At 42.7% G+C, this 24,382-nt stretch overlaps 1 protein-coding gene across 2 annotated transcripts in view; it reads right to left on the reverse strand.

Moving 5' to 3' along the window:
- Positions 1-1,281: 1,281 nt before the first annotated feature.
- Positions 1,282-24,382, reverse strand: part of Chchd3 (coiled-coil-helix-coiled-coil-helix domain containing 3) — a 264,171-nt gene continuing 241,070 nt past the window's right edge. The window contains exons 7-8 of one of the 2 annotated variants that reach the window (XM_042696002.1): positions 12,538-12,673; positions 1,282-2,002 (exon numbers count right to left, since the gene is read on the reverse strand). In XM_042696002.1, the coding sequence (XP_042551936.1) occupies positions 1,979-2,002; positions 12,538-12,673 (160 nt within the window). In that variant the 3' untranslated portion in view covers positions 1,282-1,978. Of the gene's footprint in view, positions 2,006-12,537; positions 12,674-24,382 lie in introns of both variants that reach the window. The other variant, XM_042696001.1, reaches the window with a different exon arrangement.

A 24,382-nucleotide genomic window follows, 5' to 3' on the forward strand; every position in this document is an offset into this window, starting at 1 on the left:
CAGACTGGGACATGCCAAGTTCTTGGCTCTAAATTGCAAAACAAAAGCATGTAAGAGGGAATTTGTGAATTAGACTGATTTGCAAACACTATAGAGCAAGTCACCATGTAAACATTTGTTTCTGTGTAACTACTAATTCTCTCAGGCTGCTACCTGGGTGTGATCCTGACATTGGTGGGCGCACTGCTGGGGAGTGACTGATGACTCTGTCCTTCACATCGAAGCGAACTCTGTCAATGCTGCATCATTAAAAAGCAAAACCAATACAACCAAACTGACCCAACAGGAAAAGAAAAATCTTCACTAGACAGCAATCACCGAGTAGCTCGGTAATGATAGAAGGAGTGTTTCCAGTGTCACTCAGAATCTACAGCAGGCCCACAGGTGTGCCCCCAAATGTGTGAAGATGTCGTTTAGGTGATAGAAACCTGGGAACAGAGCCAGTGACACTGACAAGGCTGTGCGAAGCTCTCTTGTCACATCTGCATCCTGTCTGTGAAGAGAAATGTGGCATGTGGATATACTTACCATGCCCCCAACTCCAAATCCAGCTTGCCCAAGAACTGCAGAAAGCCCCAACTTCCTGGGACAGACCAAATGTAGGTGGCGACAATCCCCACTCCTCCCCAGGCCCCTCTTCATGGCTGAGCAAGGGGACTTGGTTTGGCACTACAGCTACTACGTCATCGCCAGAATCTAACCATGGATGTGCCTTAGTAGAGCATGCATTTTTAATCATTTCACTTAGTTTTCTGGAACAAAGTTAAAGTGAAATAAGAATTTTACATTCAGGTGACATCACAGAACATGCGATTTACCATCCCCCCCCCCCCCCCCCCCCCCATTTTCTGGAAGAACTTTCTCAACTTAGCTTTCAACTCACTCAAATCCAGGGTTGAGCCAACAATCCTCATAGGAAGGGGAGAGTTAGAATCAGGAAGCTTCAATAAATTGGAAAGGTTTGGCTTTTCTTTCTATAACATTTTCATAACAGTATCACAGGGTCAGAAGGTCCTAACCAAGGTCATCTAATTTGTTTCTTGCTCCAGGCAGGATAGCTTAAGTCTTCTGAAAGAAAGCAAGATTCGTGAAAAGCCTTACAGAATTCTACCTATCTGAGAGGCAAGCTGCGATTATCACTGGCGTGTCTGGGACCTTGGTGAACTTGCCAGAGAAAGATATGGTGCACACGCAAATGAATAACCAAGTAAATCAATTACTATATACACACCCATCTAAGTCAGCTAAAGGAATGAACGAGGCTCCAAGCTATAATGCCAGTCTTTGTCAGAAAATATATTTATTATTGATAGTAAGTGAAGTTGTCAGTATTCACGATAGAGGTTGCATAAGCCAATGCTGTCTTTATATTGATAAAAACGCCTTATTTCATTGTAAATCATAAACATTATTCCAGTAAAACAGGTACATTTTCTTTCCTTTTTGTCTTCTTACTTACATGATCATCATAATAAGTTAAATGAAAAGCTCTTACATAATCAAAGAAGAAAAGAGAAAAAAAAGAACCCACAAGCCACAGCCTAGATAATTCTACTCAGCTGTGCCATCTCTAGCTCTCCTCTCCTCTCCTCTCCCCGGTCCACTTAGTTTAGCCTCTCCACCCCTCCCAGCTTGCCTAGAGAGGAGCTCTACCAATGGTGGAGTTTGGTGTGGGGAGAAACATTTTATGTCACTGGAAATTGAATAGAAAGTACAAAAAAAGGTGAAGAGGGCTTCCCTCCTCTTTTATTCATCACAAATGGGGTTTGTCATTCTCAGTGTATCTGCTGATAACTGATCCCTGATCTAGGTCTTGGCTTCTCAAAATGTTGCTGATCAAAACATGATATGCTTCCGCCCAATTCATTTTCCGGGGCTTCTCTTCTCTCTTAATTGGATTATTTTCTCATTAGGAAAAAAAAATGTTCCGCCTCTGGAATGAACGTTGAGGGAGTTTTGCATGTTCTGAAAGTTGATTTTATCCTCCTTTCTCTATCATGCCCTGAAAGAGAAATGGAAAGCACAAGTTTTACAACCACAAAGAGGATGGGGAAAAAAGCAGTAACTACTTGGGGTGCTTTTCAAATAGCTATCTCACACATCCTAAGGGATGGTAGATAGAATTCCTTCCTTCCCTTCTTCCTTCCTTCCCTCCTTCTCTCCCTCTCTCCCTCCCTCCCTCCCTTCCTTCCTTCCCTCCTTCCTTCCTTTTTTCCATTCCTTCCTTCCTTTTTTTCATTCCTTCTTCCCTCCCTCCCTTTCTTCTTTCTTCCTTCCTCCTTCCCTTCTCCCCTCTTTCCCTCCCTTTCATTCCCCCCCCCCCCCCTTTCCTTTTCCCTGTCCCTTTCCAGAGGACCTCAAGCTACCTGTAAGATCTGCCCTGGGCCATGCAGACCCTGTGCAGACACCTCCCTACCTCTTGGCTGTTTCCACTCAGTATTGGTGTTACCTAGGTAAATGGCTCACCCCGAAGCAGTTACTTCCCCTTCCTGCTAGGTCACATCCTGGACCATCTCTGGTCACATCTCCCATCTGACCTTAGGAGGGTCCCAGGCCCTGAGGTCACATTCGGATCCAGTGTGGCCACACCTTTCCCCTACACCTCTTCCTGTCTCTGGCCTAGATAAGTCCTGGCCTGGGGGGTGGGTCTACCCTTTCAGCCTTGCCTCTAGGGGCAGCAGTTTGGTAAATAAACTTTTCCTGCCTGAATATCATATGGTGTTCTCTTCATTGGCTACCTAATGAAACCTACCTACTTAATATACCTTGCACTACTCATGCCCCCCCGTAGAAAGAACTTGTAAACTATCACCTGGAGCATGGGGCATACTTCTTCCATTTGTATGGATTTTTAAGGAGGAAAAAAGTGATCCTTTCTCTCTTGGTTTTGAAATTACCATAAGGGGGAAGGTGCCATCCGATGCCACCTCTAGAGCACAGGTGCACGCCCTCCCCTTCCTGCCATCCCGGCACCCAGTTCTTACTGGGTCAAATCTTAGGTCAAGATTTGTTTTCCTAAATAATGTAGGCACACAGTAAAAAAAACTCAAAAGGAACAAAAACTCTGTCTGGGAATACGAACAGTCAGAGAGCCAGGGTGTGGGTGGGAAAGGGTAGGGAAAAGTCTCAGTATTTCCAGAAAGCAAGGAAGGAGACAGCCCCACTGGAAGACAGGTGTATGATCAGCTGATCTAGAGGAAGAGTACCTAGGCACAGAATAGATGCCACTGAAATGGTGAAAAAAATGGGTATTTTTTTTTGTCTAAATAGAAAACCTTTACAAAGGTGAACCTGACAGTGGGTCCAATAAAGGAGAGTATGGAGGCTGAGGACCAGGGAGGAGTCAACGGGAAACAAAGGAACAGGAAATAGAGCTGCCAAACACAATACCGGCAGAAAAGGAGAAGGTGAGAGCCCAGATACAGGTGGACTCTTGGAGGGGGAGGGGAGGGTCACGGAGCCAATGAGGAGCCAGTGGCAGGGGTCAGTTTGGAAACAAGGAGGATGACTTGAATTTTGAGTTTGTGTGTTAGGTGATTTGGGATGAGAAATCCCACATGGAAATGTCTAGAACAGACAGAGAAGAGAAGGTCAAGCGTATAGGTCACAGAAGAAGAGGGGATTCTTTCAGAGTCCAAGGTTATATGTTTCTGTAATCCATATCTACAAAGCATTGATAGATTTAAGGCAGGGAAACTAGCTGGAGAGAACGCACATGGAGATGGAAAGAAAAGAGATAATGATTCAGTCCAACCGGATGTAAAGGACAAACGCTCCATGTGTGCAGGAAAGACCTATAGATGAGCAGGAGGCTCTGCTCAGCCAACTTCCCTGGTAGAACACACCAGAATGTGAGCTTTTCTCAAACCCAGCTGTGGTGTTTTGGCAAAATAAAGCACTGAGTGGCTCTCATCCTTGATAACTCCCAAATACTGCTCGGCAGTGTCTCAGGGCCATCAGCGGTCCGACCAGTCACCCAGATGTAAACTCCAAATATACACCCCTCCCCCCAAGTCCCAACATTCTTTATTAAATGACAATGGAGGCCATAAAAGGCAGGTCTGTGCTGACTCATCTAAGGGCAGTTGGTTCCAGAACAAAGCACTCTGTCTCCTTAGGCATGAAGCCACTTGGCCATTTTGTATTACATGTCACCGATTCACTATTTTCTTGAATACACCAACAGGAACTTTAATTATCCAAGTACCTGCTGATTACCATTTCAAGACCCTGCCCTTTCCCTTCCCTACAACTCAGGTCTCATTATTCGGGGAACAACCATTTGACAATGTACCTCTTTCCAAATGTTGCCCTCCCTCCTTCCCCCACAAAAAAATCTGCTGTGTGCTAGTGCAATATAACTAACCACGGGGATTCTTTTAACCATTCTTTTCTCTGGATGGGCCATTTATCAGTCACATCATATAAATACTAACAATGTTAGTCTCTTTGAAAAACAAAACACAACAACATACAAAGACAGGCTTGGGCCCTGGCTGGGTTGGGGATCAGTGGGCCAGTTTGGCATGAAGATACTTGAGAATCCACATGAACAAATATGAAGCACATAACCCCACTTGAACCTCATTCACTCCCGAAGCGGACTCGGGAGTGAGCAGACTCATCAGGGGCCACAGCAAAGTTGGAGGTCTGTGTCTAAAACTCCGCTGTCTAACTGCAATACCAGCCACTAATTGTGGCAGAGGTGGTACAAAAGATCACATCATGGCCAGAGATCTCAACAAATGGAACAACTTACAGATGAAGGAATGGCTAGAATATTCTGTGGAATTCGTCTATTACAGCTATGCAATATGACGTGATGGAGAGTCCCAGACCTCAGGGCTTGGGTTGGGGGAGCCTCTGTCCTGCTAGGGTCTGTGCTCCATGAGGTTCTGTAAGTAGATGGCTGTTGGGCTGAATTTCAACACTGCATAAATTTAACACTGCATAAATTAACATAGGAAATTCCCCAAAGGATGAAGAAGCTTTGCAAGTTACATATTAAAAAAATCACTTCCTTCATTTAAGGAACTGCTAACACTTAATCTTCCATGTGGAGAAAGAAATTCCTTGCTGCTGCTGCTGCTCATTCACAGATTTGGGCCTAGAGCCCCTGGGGACTCAGCAGAAGGAACCCTAGGTTTGAGCAGCCATGCTGCTATCTCCTCAATTTTTCTCAACCCAGCCCCTGAGGAACCACCAGCAACTTTCACTGTCAAACAACAACAGTGCCCCTGGAGACCCAAGATACCGCATCATTTCCACTCACTAAAACAATCAACAACAATCCTCAAATATTTTTGTTACACAGCAATTTCATCAACTAATTTCTGAACTGTAGCTTTCTGAAGGGCCCAGCTATTCTATAGCAGTGTGCCAGCTCCTGTGTTTCAATAGATTTAAGAGGGATTTTGGCAGCCCTAGACTGCTCAATGATTATTACACAGAGAAGAGGTCTTTTTGTTTGTTTGTTTATTAAGACACCAATCAGAGGGGCAGGCCCAGTGATGAGCAACTGTAATCCCAGCTATTCAGGAGGTAGTGATCAGGAGAATCATGGCTTGAAGCCAGCAGGGACAAAATGTGAATGAGACTAACTTCAGGAAATAGAAACAAGATGGTTTTATCCTTTGGTGCTGTTTTTCTTTTCTGTCTTGCTTGTTCACTTATATGTTCTTGGGAGGGTAAGAGGAGGCTCCGAAATGGAGGGACAAAGGGTAAACAAATGCAGCAATGGTACTCACTAGACATTATGTTGAAAATGAACGGTATAACTTGTGGGTAGGGATGGGAGGGAAAAAAACTGGGTGAGAGGGAAGAGGTGACATTGTGCAAAAAGAAATGTACTCTTTACCTGACTTATGTAACTGTAACCCCTCTGTACATCACCTTTATAATAACAATAGAAAATTCTGTAAAAAAATTAATGAGAATCCTGTCGCACCAAATAAGCTGTGCATGGTGACTCATGCTTGCAATCTCTCATACTAGGAACACTAGTAAGAGAATCATAATACAAAATGTAGGGCCTTACCTGAAAAAATAAATAAAACACTATGGCAATAAAGGGAATGGAAGCCTGATTCAAGTAGAAGTGTGTTTGACTAGAAGTGTAAGGCCCTGAGATCAAATCCAGTACCATCAGTGGAAAAAAAAAATGCCACTTGGAGTTCTTGTTTAGATTCATTTACCAGACTTTTTCTAGGACTTCAGATGGAATCAGGCTGTGTATACATACATAGGCAGGTTTACATAGGTGTGTGGGGGAGGGAGAGAGGGGCAAGTCCTGATACCCAGTCTCAGTATCTGAGTTTCCACTAAGAAGAGACAGGAAGAGAATGGGGTCAATGATGATGAAGGACACAAGAAGACTGTGAGTGAGACAGGAAGGAAAAGCCATCTACAAATTCAATTAGGAGAAGCACAAAGCCGGCTATGCGGCATGCTCACCGTCCCTCACTACCTGCAAATCTGATTAGCTGACTAATTTTGTTTCCAGTGTCCGTCCTTTTCCCCAGCCAGGGCTGTGCTTCGTTTTCTTGCTTTAGAGGAAACTTTTTTCCACCTGGATCTCGTTTTCTATCTTCCATGACAAATGCTCCGTGTATTATTCAGATTAAGTTACAAGTAATTAACTGTTTATACAACTTGCTGCAATAACAGACAAAAACACTAACATATTGCAGTGCAGTTCTAACTCTTGAAGGATGAGCCTTAGAAAAGAAATACCTATTAGGAAAAATGAAAATCTATTACCATGGTAATATTTCTTCTATTAGACTCAGATTAAAACCAGAGAAAATATCATAAAGTCAACTATTACTCTCAGAAAGTGGTTTAGCAAAGGATTTCTGTGATGGAAGAGGCTGGGCCAACAGATTTGAAGTTGGGAATTTCATTTGCTTTGATGGGTCTCCAAATCCCAAGGGCTGCCTCACCTGCGTGGGAGCCTGAGCCCAGTAGCCCAGTAGCCCAGCGGGGAGAGTCATAAATGTCACTGGGCAATGGTGATAAGGAAGGCTCTGAACACAATAAACACATCTCCTGCAGGCCTTCCAACCAAGCTGACCTTCTTGATTTATCTTGGTGCTTTCTGAAGGGGTGCGGGGTACACATATTAGAGATCTCTCCCACCCCAACCAGGAGCAGGATGTTGGGGAATAGTACAGCCGAGGGTGGGTCTGGTCACAGCCGTAACCTAGCCGGGGCCGGACAGTATCACCTCAGATCGGCACTCCTTCCTGGCTCCCACCCATGAATACCAGGAGTGGCTCCTCTCCCAGCACTGCTTACAGATGGGGGGGGCGGGGGGGGGGGGAAGAGGACTTCTGGGGCTTCTTTCTCTTTCCATCAGCCCTGGAGGCTAATGATGCATTACGAGGGAGGTCCTGATGAAATCACTGTTGGTGGGTCTCATCTTTCTGAACGAGGAACAACACAGACCTGGCAGGACCTGGCCTGGAGAGGAGGAAGACCTCAATGCGGTCTAGCATGATGGGTTTTAGGAGAAACAGATCCCAGATGGCCGTACAGTCTTACAGGAGAGTTGGTGAAAGTTCAGGTGCCCTGCTCCCCATCCCACCTCCCAAATCAGAATTCGCAGAGGGGTTAAGCTCACCTACACTGACACCCACGGAGAAGAAGGCCCACTGGGCTGGAAATCCAGAGCAGGCTCTGGGGGGCTGGGCTTTGCTGCACCTACAGATTGGACCGCTCTGGTGCTAACTGTGCACAGGAAAAGATGAAGCTGATTTAGGTAACTGCTAAGTCCTTCTAGCTCCAACTGCCTGTTCTACTAAATCATTCACATATGCAGAATTCACCTGAAAATGATCAGAAAGTACAGTTTGCTTAGGCACATTCAAGAATAGTGACTGTTAAGTAAAAGCACCACCATGGTTTTCAGGTCCTCTTCCATATTTAAAATAAAAGGAAATATAGAATTCTAGTCGAACAGAAATCCAACCTATATGAGAGGTAAAATACAAATACATTGTCCTTAAGAAGGCTGTCAGAAAATTAGCCTAGCATATGCACTGATCTTGAGGTCTTCTGTTTGGAGCTGACCACTTACCAGAATGCCACTTACATTTAGGTATGCCAGCCTTGGCTGGAGGAATGGGGGGGTAGAGGGGAGGTTGTCACATTAAGATCCCATCTCCTTTATCAGAGTCTTAAATCTACTCCCCTCATTACATTATTTTCTGATTTGACAAGTAGGTGAACAGGAGACACATGTCTGAGGTGGAATAGAAGACTTTACTAGCTTGGTTGCTGATCCACTGCTGGCTCATTGATTTAAATCTCTGTGTGGTTTGCGGACTTCGCATTGCCCCAGCATCGGGCCCTACACAGCTCTCTGATCTTCAGGCATCTTCTGGGGTTAGCCCTTGCTTCCCTGAGTGTTCTTTGGTTCTTCACATCCTGGTTTTCTGCCCCCACACCTCTCCCCTCCCAGGGTCCCCTGCACCATCACCCACACCTCAAAGGACAAGGCATCATGATATATAGCAGGGGCCTGGGCATTCTGCATTTTCCAATGGTGTTTCTTCGTGGCAGTCCTGAGATAGCTGGTTTTCACTTACTGAGTTGGGAGAAACTGTGAAACTGTTTCCATCCCTCCCAGTTCGCCCTGCCGCTTGACTTCCCACAGGCTGTCAGGAGTGTGAACGTGCAGAAAGCACAAGTTGCTGTGGGAGGCGGGCAGTAGGCAGACCAGTCCCACGTGCCACCGCTCTGTCTGAGTGAAAGCTTAAGGCTGACAGCCAAATCTAAGAGGCAAAGACCCCAAACCCAGAGGTTTCGAAAGCGAGGGTGCTGCTTGTTCATCCATGAAGGCAGAATCAGTCCTAGAGCTCAGAGCTCAGGCCCCCACGGGTCACCTGCTTCAAACCCGTAACTCCTCAGAATTTGGGGGTTTTGAAGAAAATGGAAGTTCTAATCACTATACCTGGGCTAGGGAAGTAGTAATGGCATTTCCCAGGAATGCTTCTCTTCACGGAACACAGAATATTCTGAGAATCTAGCTAGCTCCTGTGCTTTCTGCCAATGGCAGGAGGAAACCCGAAATGCCCAAGAGTCCCTACCTTACCCTACAGCTGACCAGGAGGGAAGAATCAAGGCAGTAGGGTGTCGTGGCGCTCAGGAGCAATGCGGATCAGGAAGCTAGCCCTTTCTATGCCCTCTCTCCCTTTTAAAAAGCAGAACTTGGGCATACCCGGTCCCCTCCCCATGTAAAAAGGTGTACAGTTAAACTGAGTGGGAACTAGGTTTTTAAAGGTAAGAAGAAGTAATTCAATCTTAGGGCATTTAGAAAATTACAACTCTAAGCAGATTAAGAGAAAGAAAAAGAACACAGAATTCTGTGTCAGTCCATATTCTATATTTATTTAATTATTTATTTAGATAGAATCTCACTCTATATCACTATGTAGGCAAGACTGACCTAAAACTTGCAATTCTCTTTAATCGGCCTCCAGAGTGTGCACCCATACCAGGCATCTCCTTCATTTAAAAAGGCTCTCTCTCAGAGCCTGGGAGGTAGTTTAATAGTAGAGTTCGTTCTAGCATGTATAGGACCCTTAGATCTTTGGTTTGATTCCCAGCACCAAAAACAAACAAACAAACAAAAAAGGAGGGGGTGGGGGGGAAGAGGAGTGCTGTATCTCACATATCCTGGCGTTAGTCTTATAATTAATAATGAAAACATTTAATCTCTTTACCCTTATGAAGAACACATAAGTTAATATACTGACAGCAAGAGTCTAGATGTTTCAGGACAACTCATGAGTGGTTATTTAGGAATAGCTGAGATTGATGTGAAGAAGTGAAGAAGAATGGAAAGGAAGGCTAAAGAATATCCGGAAATCTTCCTACCAGTAAAATCTATTAGGTCTCCAGAACAATGCCCCAGGGATCCTGTGAAAGCCAATCATACGAGTAGAGAGGGTTTGTACTGGAGTTATTCCATGGGGAAATTTTACTTCAGAAATGGGCTGTATGATCTAATGGCTTGCATGTTCACATGTCTAGTCTGTTCTTGGGATCTAACAGGAAGTAGAAGGGAGTAGGTCCATCAAAACTGCCACCCTAGTCAGTGAGGACCACAGCACTGCCAAACAGCAGGACAGAGTTGGAGTCATGAGGCTAACTTCCCAGGGAGCAAGAGGTGTAGGCGTCTGAAGAAAAGCAACCATTCATAAGCAGTAGTATAATCTCTCTCTGGCTAAGAAACTTGGTGGGATCCTGGGATTCCTTTGACTGTGGGCTCTGTCATCTCTGCCTCTACTGATGATATTCAGTCTCTGTTATAACTTGACTACACCTTCCATGTTCTTTGCCCTCACTTTGTCATTATTGCCTTCATTTTCTCTCTCAGCAGTGTTTCTGTGTTAGTGGATGATGAATGGTCCTTCTAACACCCACTCAAAACAAAGCCCCATTTAACCTATTTTGAATTTGTTTTTATTTTTATGGCAGGTATATCTTGGTCTAGTTGTTAAATTTACCATTATGATTTCCCTGGGTTTCAATGCTCTCAACTGTAAAACGGTGAAAATAAAACCATTTCTATTTACATCTCAGGCTGTCAGAAAAAACAAGCAAGAGAATGGATATGAAATGACCTTGAAATCTCAAGTAGTGTAGAGACATAGGGTGGCATTGTTTCCTGGTTCTTGTCCATTTCAGTGTTGCCCATCTTAGGAAAAAGGTTTTGTAGGCTCTTACCTTTTAAATATTCCTTGTATTATACAAGTCATGGTGCATAAGGGTCATGGAAATAATAGGCACTTCAAGCACATATGTATATAATGACACTAAATTACATGGTAGACATGGGAGTGAGGGGAGGGAGGGGGTGTCTTGGAGTCACCAGTAATAATTTAATATTTTTGGCTGATGTGCATAGTTTCAACATGAAATGATACAATGGAGGAGAGAAAGGGAAATACAATTTAATTAAATCAAAAATAATCACAACATTACCCCAATTCACAGATGAGCAAAATCAAGGCTCAAAGTCTAGAGCTAGTAAACAAACCCAGGTCTGTCAGGTCTACCCTCCTTGTACATACCCCTATGTTCTGTCTGATATTGTGCCACGCCAATTTTGTTTTATCCTCTCTTTCTCTATGATCTCATGAAGCTGTGTGGATGATTCAACATCACCTGGTAGGCAGGATGGAGCTCATAGTCCTGATGCCCTTGTCCACAGCCAGTGTGTTATAAATCACACTGTGGAAATAGGCACACATGTCAGATTCTAGCCTTGAAACCTGTACTTTGTCACTGCTATTCTTCTACTGACTACTCAGTCTCACCTTAATAAAGCACTATTATCAAGTTAGAAAAATCCATGAGTCAACTGCCAAGTCCCAAGAGCATCAGGTAGTATTAATATGGAAGGTTGGGGCTTGTAAAGAGCATATAAGAAGCTGTTTTTGACAAATAAAATGCACTAACTCTTCACAATAGCCATATTACCTCTAGCAAAGATATTGAAAGCAAACGATCCCTGGCATGTACCAAGAGTTCTACAAGTGCTGCTATAAGGATGGAGCAGACAAAAGCAAGCCAGTAGCTTCTAAAGGCAACAGAGGCTTTTAACCTTGATATTTGTAGTGTTGCTGATAGTTTTGAGCTATTCAGACAATAGCAACCCTCCCATCAGTTATTAAGAATGTGTTAGAAATTTACACTAAATAGTATTATTATAACTGCAGCAAACGAGACTACAGAAAGGCATGCTGAACTCAAACACTAGATTTAGTTGGGTTAGAAGATCAACTCTAGGGAATTTGTCAGCAGAAAGAACCAAGGTTTCCAACAAGTTCTGTCTCTCAGAACCACCTACGTCCAACTGCAAACGTGGTTAAATGATAGGCAATTATGTGACCTGTCAGAATTGTTGGTTTGCTTTAGGGTTATCATTAGCTTTCTAATGTACATAAATTAAATACATATCCGGTGCACATCATATTATTCTGATATGAATGAAAGGCTAAGAAAAACCTATGAAAAAAAGGAAAAGCCTTTCCTAAGTTCTATCTCCAGTTTCCTTCTCTTGCCCAAATGAATGAACTCTACCAACTGGTAAAAGGGGTGACATGGTGACTGACTTGTGTTTCTTTCGTTGGTTTTTGACAGCAGGCTCTCTGTAAACCACTCTGCTGTTTATGGACCAGAGGCTGCTGGCCACTTCATTTACAGTGTTCTTCTGTTGGTTATGAATAGTGACCAAGGAATACAAGGCCATGACTGTGGATTATTAGAAAATAATGAGAAATGTAAAATTTTAATAGAACAGTTATTTCCGCCCCCTGCAAGCGTGTTTAACACCCAATCCAGCCTCTTCCTACAACCAAGTGGTTATAGGAAGCTATGAACTGACCAACTCTATAGAAATTCAAAATGAGGAAGACTTGTTGCGTTTCTAAAGCTTTCCACACACATGGAATTCTTACCTGTGCTCCATGGTGCTGGGCTTTCTATCTTACTCTCCTGGTACCCCAGTTAGGCTGTTCACACACCCACCTGTTTGGCATGGTTGACACACAGCATGTATTGGCTGGCCAGAGCGGAGCAGCTGAGGGTCTGCTGGGTGTTTTGGCGGAAACACTGGAGGATTTTCGCCTGCAGATCAGCACAGACTGGATGATACTCATACCGCCTGAAAACCAAAACAGGGGCCACTGAGATATCCATTCATTCAGAATAAAGGCCAAGGTTGAAGAACATATAAAACATCGAATAAGATAGAAATGGTACAGTAGTAGAAAAGGCACAATACTGTATTTCCCTTCATTTGACACTACTTCAAGTGACACTATCATCTTCTCTCCTAAAGCCAAAGTCAAAGCCAAACCCTATGTATGGTGCCAGGTCTCTATACTCATGTTCTCTGAGCCAGAAATCTTGTGGCCCTAACTTTGCTTTCCCTGCCCATATTCAGCAAGTCACAGATCTGGAGATCCAATTTTGTGGTGTGGTCCTTCTTAATACTGTCATTATAAAAATTCCAAGTGATTTACCTCCTAGATTCTGTGACCTACTGTGTCTCTATCCGTTACCCTCTACATGCTTGCCTTTGCCTTTGCCTGCCCCCCTCCCCCTGTCTCTCCCTCCCCCCACCCCTCATTTTCCCCCTGTAGTACTGGCTTTGAACTCATAGACTTGTACTTGCTAGAAAGGGGCTCTACCACTTGAGCCACATCCCTAGACCCATGAAGATTTTTCTAATCTGCAGATCTGAATCACGGCCTCTCCCTACCGCTTTCTAGCTTTCTAGATAAAACATGAGGCCAATAAACAAGCCAGCTTTAATCAGGTTCCCGCCTCAACTTTAGCCTCCATCCCACCCTACACTCTGCTGCAGCCTGGGCAAACCATATTCCCAGTTCGGTTCATGCAGTTTTCCTCACATTTGTGCTCACATTGCTCACAATTTTTTTTTTTTTTTGGTGAGGTGTGGGGCCTGAACTCTGGGCCTGAGCGCTGTGACACCTCAGCTCTTGAGCTCAAGGCTAGCGCTCTACCTGCCACTTGAGCCATATCCCCACTTCTGGCCTATTCTGCTTATGTGGTGCCTAGGAATAGAACCCAGGGCCTCATGCATGCAAGGCAAGCACTCTACCACTGAGCCACCTTCCCAGCCCCACATTGCTCATAATTTTGAAAATGTTCTGTGCCCAAAGTGCTACCCACACCTATGGAACAGGAAAATGCTCATCTTCCATCTCATCTTTCAGTGTTCATCTCATGTGTAAACTCTCCAGCTTTTGCTAGCGACCAGCCCCACCAACCCCCACCTCCACACCCCTTCCCCCTGCCCTGTCTCTCGCTCACCTCACCAGTGACACAGACTACAGACTAGTCTAATGGGGTGTATGAATCTAAATTTACTAGAATGCAAATGATATGTTTTCATTGAGATGCTGGCTGTTAGATATGGATACCTCTTACAGAAGTCACACAGTTAAGTTTGTTGAATGAATACAAATGGGTAGAAAGAAAACATTTGGAAGTATCCTGGATTAAGGCCTTGCAACTCTATTTACACATCTTAGATTTTTAGTTGCTCTCAGTGCCTCCACTGTACCAAATACAAATGTTTCTAAAAGCTGACATACACACTTCAAAGATAACAACAAAATAAACCAAATGAATTATATGAACAAAAATAAAATATTCTTTTTAATACGGTAGGGGAATTTGGATTATAAGGGCTAGACACACATAGAGAAAACCCATAAAACAATTGCTTTTCAAATTAGTTTAACAGAAAATGCTTCCAGTCTTCCTTATCAGTTCTGTCTCAGAAATTTAAATTTGTTATTTCCATATAATCTTGAAACTGCATTATTTTAAATTTAATAGGTTCTTAAAAAAAACAAACCCTAGAGAACACAGGGGGAATATTTGCTATCAATAAAGAACCCCCTGGGTGACGATTTGTCTCCTCATTACTTTTATCCAACATGCTAAGCTAATATATATCTTACTGGAATAGAAATGCAAACCATGTTACTAGTCCCTGAGGGAATTTACTTCCTTCTACCCTTCAAAGAAAGTAGACACAGGGAAAAAATAATCTCACAAATTTCAAATATCATTGAGTTTCCTTTTCCATTCATTATCTTACTGCTTTGTCAAATATCTAAGAACAGAATTTAAATTTAATCCCGAGAGTTTCAATTTTTTTTTCTTTTTTAAGATTGCAAAGTTCAGATGTCTGTGAATTTTTCTGGATCCAGACTTCTCTAATCCCCTACCATGAACACCAGTATTTTAAAAGGAGTCAGCCATGATTCCATGAGCGCAGGCACAGACACTGCTGACTGACTGATTACAGGAGGACTCACATCTGGATAAATATCAAAGAAAACATGAATAAGCATCAGGTCAGTGGAAAGCAGAACTACATTCTATCTCTGTGCTGAAAGGAATCGCTTCTCCAAAAGCAGAGGGAAGACCAGAAGAACACTGACCAGATAGATACATATCTCCTCCCAAGTAACACACACACACACACACACACACACACACACACACACACACACACACACACACAAGGGATCACACACACACACACACACACACACACACAAGGGATCACACACACACACACACACACACAAGGGATCACACACACACACTGCACACACACACACACACACACACAAGGGATCACACACACACACACACACACAAGGGATCACACACACACACACACACAAGGGATCACACACACACACACACACACACACACAAGGGATCACACACACACACACACAAGGGATCACACACACACACACACGCGCGCACACACACACACACACACACACACACACACACACACACACACACACACTGCACACCAGAAGGTGGTAACCATGCATATACTTTTTTTTTCCTCCAAAAGACTATTTGCAATGGGATAAGTCAGCTAATAACTTGGACTCCTTAGATAGAGATAATATAAGTTGAATATAAGCATTTACCTTTAGCTGAGATATTTGTCATGCACGTGAAAAAAAAATCTATGAGTTATTCATGATTAGGATGTGTCAAAATTTACTTTTATCAACACAAATCAATACTACTACTTTGCTTCCAGGGCTCTTTGTTTCTTGTCTGGCAGTTTTTCTGGATATGTGTATACACATAGCCATCATCTCAGATGGTTTCTATACACATTTCCATTTGTATTGACGATTAGATGGTAGAGAGGGAGCGAAGAGCAGTGAAAGTCAGCATCATTGTCCCCCAGCTCCTGGAGTAGACTTTGCCCATTTTTCTTGGCTTCATGTATAATGGTAAAGCTCTGCTTCTGTATTGATCTGCAAGCCTTGTTATGCTGCTCTAATGCACTGTTTTCACTTTGGGAAAATGCTAAATGAGATTAGTACCTAACTTTAGAAGGCCATAAAGCACAAGCCATGGCACCTTCCATTCAGGAAAAGAATTTCAAAGACATTTCCAATATGCATTATGGTAAAACCCTCTGTATAATCATAGACCTAGCAATTGACTTTTATTGACTGCTTTCATTCCTGCTGATGGAAGAAGCCATTATTAGGTAAAAATAACAAAAGGAAGAATTTCAAGCTGCCTAAGAAGGAAAATTAAATCTCAGTTGCAAAGGAGATTTGAACAACTTAATTTCATTGTATGTAGGAAGATTCAATAAAGAAATGGAGCATGGCAATGTAAAGAGCAAGATGAAGTGTAGATTTGGAGGACTCTAAGTCATAATAAGGAAAATATAACAATTATCCAAAAACAAGTTCAGCATAGAAGAGCCGGTAAGATACAGTCAAGCTTAAAATACATACATATATCAAAATCAAGAAAAAAAATCCAGTCTGTGACTACTTGAAATCATTGAGGACTTTTAATGGAATCCAATCCGTGTACACTCATTTTCTTTCTTTAGCCTTTCCTCTTCCTTCATTTATACCTGCATTAGCAGCCTGCCTACAGAGTAACTCTCCCCCCCTCCACCGCAGTGCTTATGGTCAGGGGTTAATGACAGTACACAAAAAGCAGGCCTGGAGCCCCAAAGATAGGGTCCAAGATCAAAATCAAAAGGAAGCGCTCTTTGTAGGTATTCTGTAGCCAAGTAAAACATTCTTATTTTGCTAATGTTTAATGCAAGTATTCACTTCAAAGGCATCTAAGATATTATTCCTAAAGATTTTTCTCAGAACTACTCTGCAAACTTTGGAAAAAGAAAAGAATCAAGATAGATAGAAGTTGTGACTCTAATTCTCCAGTGCTTTAAAACACCCGATAATGGACAGAAATTATTGTTATCACTTCTGATTACTTCCTTCTCGAAGTCTGGATTAACTGGTCAAAAGTACATGGAAACATTTTTTTTTTTTTGTAGAATGGAAGCTGATTTGAGCAGTCTTTAGAAGAACTCTCCTTTTCAGACTCTTGACTGTAGTGGCTTGGTTATCTGTTTTATAGCTAGCTGTTGGGTTCCCTGCTGCCGCTCTGACTTTCATGTTTTACAATCATCTTTGACGTGTGTCTGGAGCTTTCAACTTTGACGCAACTACTTAGCATCTTTTTAGTTTTGCTAATATAAAGAACTTGAATAATAAGGTAACTTCAGAGAAGGAAAATCAGGGAGCTAGATCTTTCTCAGAAGATCTCCATTCAGAAGGCAAAAAAAGTCAGGTAATGACAACCAGCAGCCATATCCCTAAAGCTCTCAGAGTGCAAACCATTTATTATCAATGCAAGTAACGCAGCAAAAGATTGCTTCCTGTATCTGGACCAGTCAGTACTCCGTGAGAATTCTACAGATCTGATGATGAAAGGAGAAAGAGAAGGAGCAAGGGAGAAAGAATCAATGAGAATGCCAAAAATTAAAGGAAAATTCTGTAAAAAACAAAAAAAAGTCCAATAACGAATCCTGCATGAAGTCAGGTGGTCTTATAAAACCCTATCTAACAAAGTAAAAACAGGATCAACTCTTCAATTCTTAAATTTCAAAAGCATTTATTTTATTTTGTACTAAATTGTACATCCGCTGTTAAATCTAGTAGTTGGCATTTCTGTCTTTCTTTCAAAACCCCAAAGGAAAGCTATTAAACACACTGCCAATATTTAAAATGTTTTAATAGTTCACCCATTTCTTATCATTTATAAGGTGATTACAGAACTCAAAGGAAGAAAATATCTAAAGTATATGAATTGTCTTCTAATAATATTTTTTCCATTTTTATTTTACCTGAGAGTATAGTATGGTAATGTTAGCAAGATAAAATGTAAACAAGATCTGCAAAACAACTTAATTTCAAGGTTTCCTGACATTCTTAACAACTGCTAACTATTTCATTAATGATGTTTCTAGCTTGGCTGTAATCAACTTTCCATAATCATACTTCAGAGGCCAAATATCTCCAAAAGGTGTCTGCTTTCTTTTTTGCATTTGTATACTACACACATTTCATGATATAATTCCTTCACAAATAAAATTAAGATGCAGGTTTTCCTCATAGACAACTATTACTAACGCGATGGATGCTAACTGCTGTGTTTTGTACCATCACCACACAATGAGAGGCAAAAGCCCCCCACTAGCACTGGAAAAGGGAACACCACCCCCAACTACAGCTTGGCTCAGCACTTAGTTCAATGAACCAGTCAAGCTAACAACAGACTACCACCCATAACAAGTGTGCGCTAGACCATTCAAACAGCAGATTGGCCGTGGGGCTGCAGGAGAAACAGCTCTGGCTAGAAGTGCTACAGAATATAGCCTGCCCTCTGTGTGTATGGACTAAGCAAGGAAACAAGTAGTTTGGACTACTACATCTACTATTTATATACCATGTACATTGTATTCAGTATTATAAGCAATCTGGGATGAGTTAGAGTATATGGAAGGATATGTATACATTATATGCAAATATCAAAACATTTTACTAAAGGATGTGAAGATTTAGGGGTGTGATATCTTTGCAGGGTCCTGGAACCAAGACTTTGGGGGGGAGGGATACAGAGGGATGAGGTAACTTTCTACCCCTACCATATTGTACTGTACAGTCTCAGTGAGAAGACTTTTCTTAGAGATATAAGCTATCCTTGTTAATAGATAATAAACAATATCAGGCAATAAGTCTGTAATAAAAGCAAGCACTAATGAGTTAACAACAGCGTCAAGAAACAGCAGCGGCTGTTTGCATAGAGTACACCAGGTGGGAAAAAGCACATAGTAGGAACTGCAAAATCAGTCTAGAGGAGCGGCTTGGTTATAAGTACGGGAATATTTGGAGCAGTAGTCTCCATGGCTTTTCACAAATTGGCAACAGTGAAATGTGGATGTTAGAGCCCCAAGTTGCATTTGCCAGAATTCACCAATGAGTGAGTGAAACCCAAACTTTATACACTTGAATTGTTCCCATTTGAGTATCTCAATAATCACGATTAAGACTAGCATTTTTGTTATTGTTAAGAAAAGCAAGACATTTCCACTCACCTGACTTTGTAAAGTAACTGGTTGGACAACTTAAGAAACTATTAATCAGAGGCATACACCATGTACCACTTTAGGTTTCATTTCTTTAGATACACGAGGCTATATAATACATTGGACCCTTTGTTAGCACAAATTCAAAGTTATTTTAATCTCTAGGATATGTGAGTTATTTCTATTCTCCCATGCTGCTACTCTGGGATGTTCATAAAGTTCGTTCAAAATATGAGAGTTGGCTGGTTGGTTCATTCACTTTACCAAATATGACTAAGCCTTGGATAATGATTAAGCATTTATGTCATCTGCAGGGACAGGTGTGGAACAGATGTGATCCTTGCCAGCAGCAGCTTGTGGTCTGTGGTCTGGGGAGGGGTGGGGCAGAGGTGTACATAAGCCTTACCTTGAGATCAAGAGGACAATAAACAGGAGGATGAAACAGAGATTTGGTTTGGGATGTCAACAAAATTGTATTCCAGATAAGAAACTCACCACCAGTGAAAAGGAAGTGAAGATTGGGCTTAAGAGTCCCTTTAACTTCCTAGCCATCAGGAAGCTATGTCCAGTGGACCTAGACTATAGAGATTCTGAGACTTGAGCTATGAATATATTCATAACCTTGCAAGTATATACATTCTGAATGCCTTTGCTTTCCCTCAGAGAAATGTTCAGTGCTTGTGCTCATGACATCTAACACAGGCTTGGCCTGGAGAGGTGGGAGGGGCTGAATGTGGTAGGAGCTTAAGTTTTCAGTCACCTCAAGAATCCACATGAAAACGATTAGAGGCCTTAGGTCAGCTTGTACATCCACCAAAGTAATCATGATGAGACCTTCCAGTTATTGAGCTTTAGGAAGAGGGCTCTGGCAGTAATTGCCAGTTGATGCCAATGGTCCCTCATAGGATGTCTTTTATAACCACTCTACTGCACTACACTGGTGTTGCCAAGAAGGAGAAAACTAGACAACTTGGTTCTGGATTATTGTCCTGATGTAGAGGCAGAGTTAGGAGGAGCTCAAAAAAGGTAGAATGATTGTGGGAAGCAAATAATTTGCCGATAAATCCTGGAGGAGATGTCATGGAGGTGGGGAGAGAGGGGGGGGATGGAGGGGGGACTGGCTGAGCAGGATCAATAATTCACTGAGAAGGACCAAGGGAAGAAGAAGCTGCAAGTTGTTCTAGACCAGGAGACTCATGAAAACTGGGATGCTTGTTTTCAAAGCTAGACTGAATTTCAATTTCTTGGAGGCATTACTTCCTCTATCATTCATTCTTCCTAAAGAAAGTCCTCAAGTCTAGAAGAGGAAGAAGCAGAAATAGGGCATCATCAGTATGGCCAGGTCAGGGCATTCATCCTGGCAATCTACCACTCTATCTAACAATGGATCCTTGCAATGAACCTAATGCTTTCTGAGAAAATCACCGAATCCCAGCCACCACCCCTCCACCACAGCCAAGAATCTTCCCATATTTGGAGAATTTACTTCATATGCCTTCAGGTATCATCTTTACCGGCAGAATCTGTTATAATAACAGATCTGCAGACCCTTCCTGTTGAGCAGCACAAAGGCTACTTCCTGTGTGTCACTCAGTTCAATACGGGCATTTAAACTTCTTCTTTTAGGTGCTTAGAAGTTTTAGGTGCTTAGTAGAAGTTTGCAAAAAGAATAACCCTTTGAGATACTTTTGTAATGCTTCTTCTCAGTTGAGGAGAGACTTGGGGATGGGGGAGGTTGGTGAATTCCATTTGGGTCACCCAGTATCTCAATGGCTTTCCTGCTATGACCACATTAAATTTAATATGAAGATAAGTTATTAACAACTTCATGTAAAAAAATTAAAAATGTCACATATCTCAATGAGGACTGTGACACACTTCAAAATACTACATTAAGATCAAAATTTAAGTCTGTAGACAGTGTGTTTCTTTACTTTAGGTGGTACTTTCTTCTGCATTTTAGGAGCAAGATCCAAATCCCAGAGAACTATATATTGGAAGGGCACATGTATGGCTCCCTTAGCTGAAAGAATTGTAATGCATGTGTTTTAGTGACAAGGAAGGAAAGGAATTATCCATATAGATTTGCCCTTTATGTGTCAGAGTATTCAAAAAGTTAGGAGCAGAGGAAGCAGACGTTGAAATGACGGGCAGAATTAAACCTTCTGTCTGCCTCCCATCTCTTCTGAGTGCCCAAAAGGGAGAACATTTGGGTGCTGCGATCCAAAGGACATCCCCCATAGATACAGGGCTGCCAGGCAGAGAGAATGCCACACGAGCATCACAGACACATAGCAACACAGGGGGAGGATACTGCATTCATCTCCCTGCCAGAAGCTTAACATTTATGGAAGGAGAAAGATACACATTAGCCAAGTGGTACAACTGTTCGTAGAGAGTGGCAGTGATCACAAGTCGTTAGGAGTAGCCAGTGGAGTTCCTGGAAGAGAAGAGATGGAATTTACAAAAATCTCCAAATGAAAGATAGGGCTGTAAGGTGCCAGGGGGGCGTTTTCCAGGGCCAGTGCAAGCCGACATCCAGGCTCCGGCAAGTTCTACAAGGTCAGGGCTCCTGGGTGGTACTGAGATGCTTAGGGCTGGGGAATGGGAAATATGAAACGAAGACCCAGTTCCAGACTACAGGTGATAGCAAGTCACTGAAGTTATAAAGGTGGTGTATTAGAAAAGTTCATAGCATGAATGAATCAGATATATGGAAGTGAGATCCCCTGGCTAGGTGGCTAGAGGTTCAGCACCTACCCATAAAGATGAAAACAGGTCAATAAGAGGACTAGCCAGGAAGAATAGAGGTACTGGCAAGCAAGAATGCAAAGAGTGGTAATTGACAGGCCATGGAAACAGAGAAAAGGAAGGGCCGAAGGAGCACACAGTGGCTCAGGCTGTGAGATTTGAAGAATTAGGGCACCTGAGTAATGTCAAGAAGCCAAAGTGATCCCCTCCTCCGCCTGCCCCCAAGAATCTAGTGTGTAGTGGGAGCTCAGCCTGAGGGCAGAGCTGTACCTCCCTGTCCCTCATGAAATCTCTGGCAAGATGTGAGGGGAGTGTGGGGACTGAGGGCAGGAAGGACAGTTGAGCCCTGAGGAACAGCTCGCATGGGACTGACAAGGAAGGGAGATGGTGCCCCCAGAGATTGAAGCATGGAGGAAAGCAGCAGTGTAATGCAGCATCACAAGGCTGGTAAGACCAAAGGCAAAAGGAATGAGACTGATAACAGGCCACAGAATGTGGCCCCTAGAATCTGGAGAAAGAAACTTCTACATAGCGCCAGAAGCCAGAAGCCAGATAGCAGGGAAGTGATCAAGGAGAAAGCAGACAGCAAAGCAAGAGGGCAGTAGATCAGGTCAGTTCAATATCCTCCACTTAGACTAGGAATGTGGGAGATGGGGAGGAACACCGACTGGCTTAATGAATGGCCTTAATGCAGTTCATCTGGCAATGGCAAAATATAACAGGGAAAGGATTAAATCTGGCTAGAGATGACTGGGCAGAGTCTTCAGATAAGATGGAATTAACAGTCCAGTCTGAAGGAACAGGAAAGGGCTTGGGCAGTGAAGGATGGGGTAGACAGACATTCCAGACAGAGAAGTGAAGGCAAGAAAAGCTGGAGCCAGAGGCAGTGATATCACTAATGAATGTCTTTTTTTTTTTTTTTAAGACATGGGAATTTTACACAAACAGATTAAAAAGCCAGAACACTTCCGGTAAGGATATACTGAAGAAATTCCCAAAAAGGCCTATGAGGAGTTGGGGCAGCCAGAGCAGAGCATGCGTAAAAGGGTGAGCTTTCAAGTCATTTCAAGAATGACCAAGTAGCACAGGGAGGAGGGCGTGGCCCGTGCAGAGGGAGTGGGGTTGAGAGTAACGCAGAGCTCTTGGCTCACACGCAAAGTCCACGGTGCAGGGTATTTTTAAATGAGGCTGTGAAGATAGGGAGGAGTGGAAGGAAATGGTTTATTGGGTGGGAAATCTTAAAGGTTAGATGAGTCACATGACAGTGACAGGAATCTTGGAGGGAGCTGGCTTAGGAGAAAAGAGCTAGAGGCAAGAGCAGGATTGAGGAGCGGAAAGGAGGCCCAGCTGCCCAGCAAAGGGTGACATCTGAGTGGAACAGGGGACTCCATCACACAGATGCCAGCAACAGCAGCGCCGGCCAAACTCCCTCCTGTGTCTCCCAACTTGTACATTCCTCTACTACACACATGCTTTTGTTCCTCTTCTTTTTTGGTGCCTGTCTTGGGGCTTAAACTCAGGGCTTGAGCACTATCCCTAAGGATTTTTACTCAAGGTAATACTCTACCACTTGCCAAGTCTCAGTTTTCTGGTTTGAGTCCCCTTCAAGAGCTCCAAACAGATACGTTCTAAAAATAATGGTTGGTTAAAGGTAATTGAAAGTGGAGAAACCTTGGTATAAAATATCTTCAAAAGTAAGAGTTTATGGATGTCAGTCAAGGATGCTTATTTATTCTGTATAAGCTCATGATTTATACAAGTTAATTTAAAAACATATAGCACCTACATGCTGACATATGCATAAAATATATCTGAAAAAAATATATAACTGGAAATAGCAGCTGCTTCCAAGGAGGAGAATTTGATAGGTGGTCAAAGAATTAAGATTTACTTTTCCATATATTTAAATTTTCTATCGCATTTCCCATTGCTTATCAGGAAATAACTATCAAAAATACAGTGGCATAGTGTTTATACATACTTTGTACGATCACAGCCCCCATCCCCCACCAGCTGCCTTGACATCACAATTCCTAATGGTAAGATCACTTTTATAGGGTTGGTGACATTAATTGAAAAACTGGTTGAAGATTTAACTCCCAGACACCAGATATGAAACCCAACAAAGCAAGTGTTACATGAAAGCAAAATGCAAATTGGGAAGTAAGTCCTAATGCCTCCATACACATCACCCTTCATTATATGTTTGGTACAAGTTTTTCTGATTTCAACATCTCAGTGACATTGTAAGAAAAGAGAGAGACTGCCAAAGCAGGTAAATTCTGGGTTAAGGTCCTGGTAGTAAAAGAGTAATTTGAAATTTTGAAAAACCGAGGAATGTTTGCCATCCATGGAATTTATTCCAAATTACTCTTTCTCTATTAATTTATCTATTTAGCCAGTACTGGGGCTTGAACTCAGGGCCTGGGTGCTATCCCTTAGTGTTTTCACTCAAGGCTAGCACTCTACCATTTGAACCACACCTGCACTCCTAGCTTTTTTGGTAGGTAGATATAAGAGCCATATGGCTTTTCTTCCCCGGCTAGCTTCAAACCATGATCCTCAGTTCTCAGCCTCCTGAGGAGATAGGCTGAGGCAGGAGCCACACTGGTGTCTGCTCTGCCTTTTAAATCCATTCTGTAC

Source organism: Dipodomys spectabilis, unplaced genomic scaffold (genome assembly GCF_019054845.1).
Source record: "Dipodomys spectabilis isolate Male_0828 unplaced genomic scaffold, ASM1905484v1 ptg000197l, whole genome shotgun sequence".
Taxonomy (NCBI): domain Eukaryota; kingdom Metazoa; phylum Chordata; class Mammalia; order Rodentia; family Heteromyidae; genus Dipodomys; species Dipodomys spectabilis.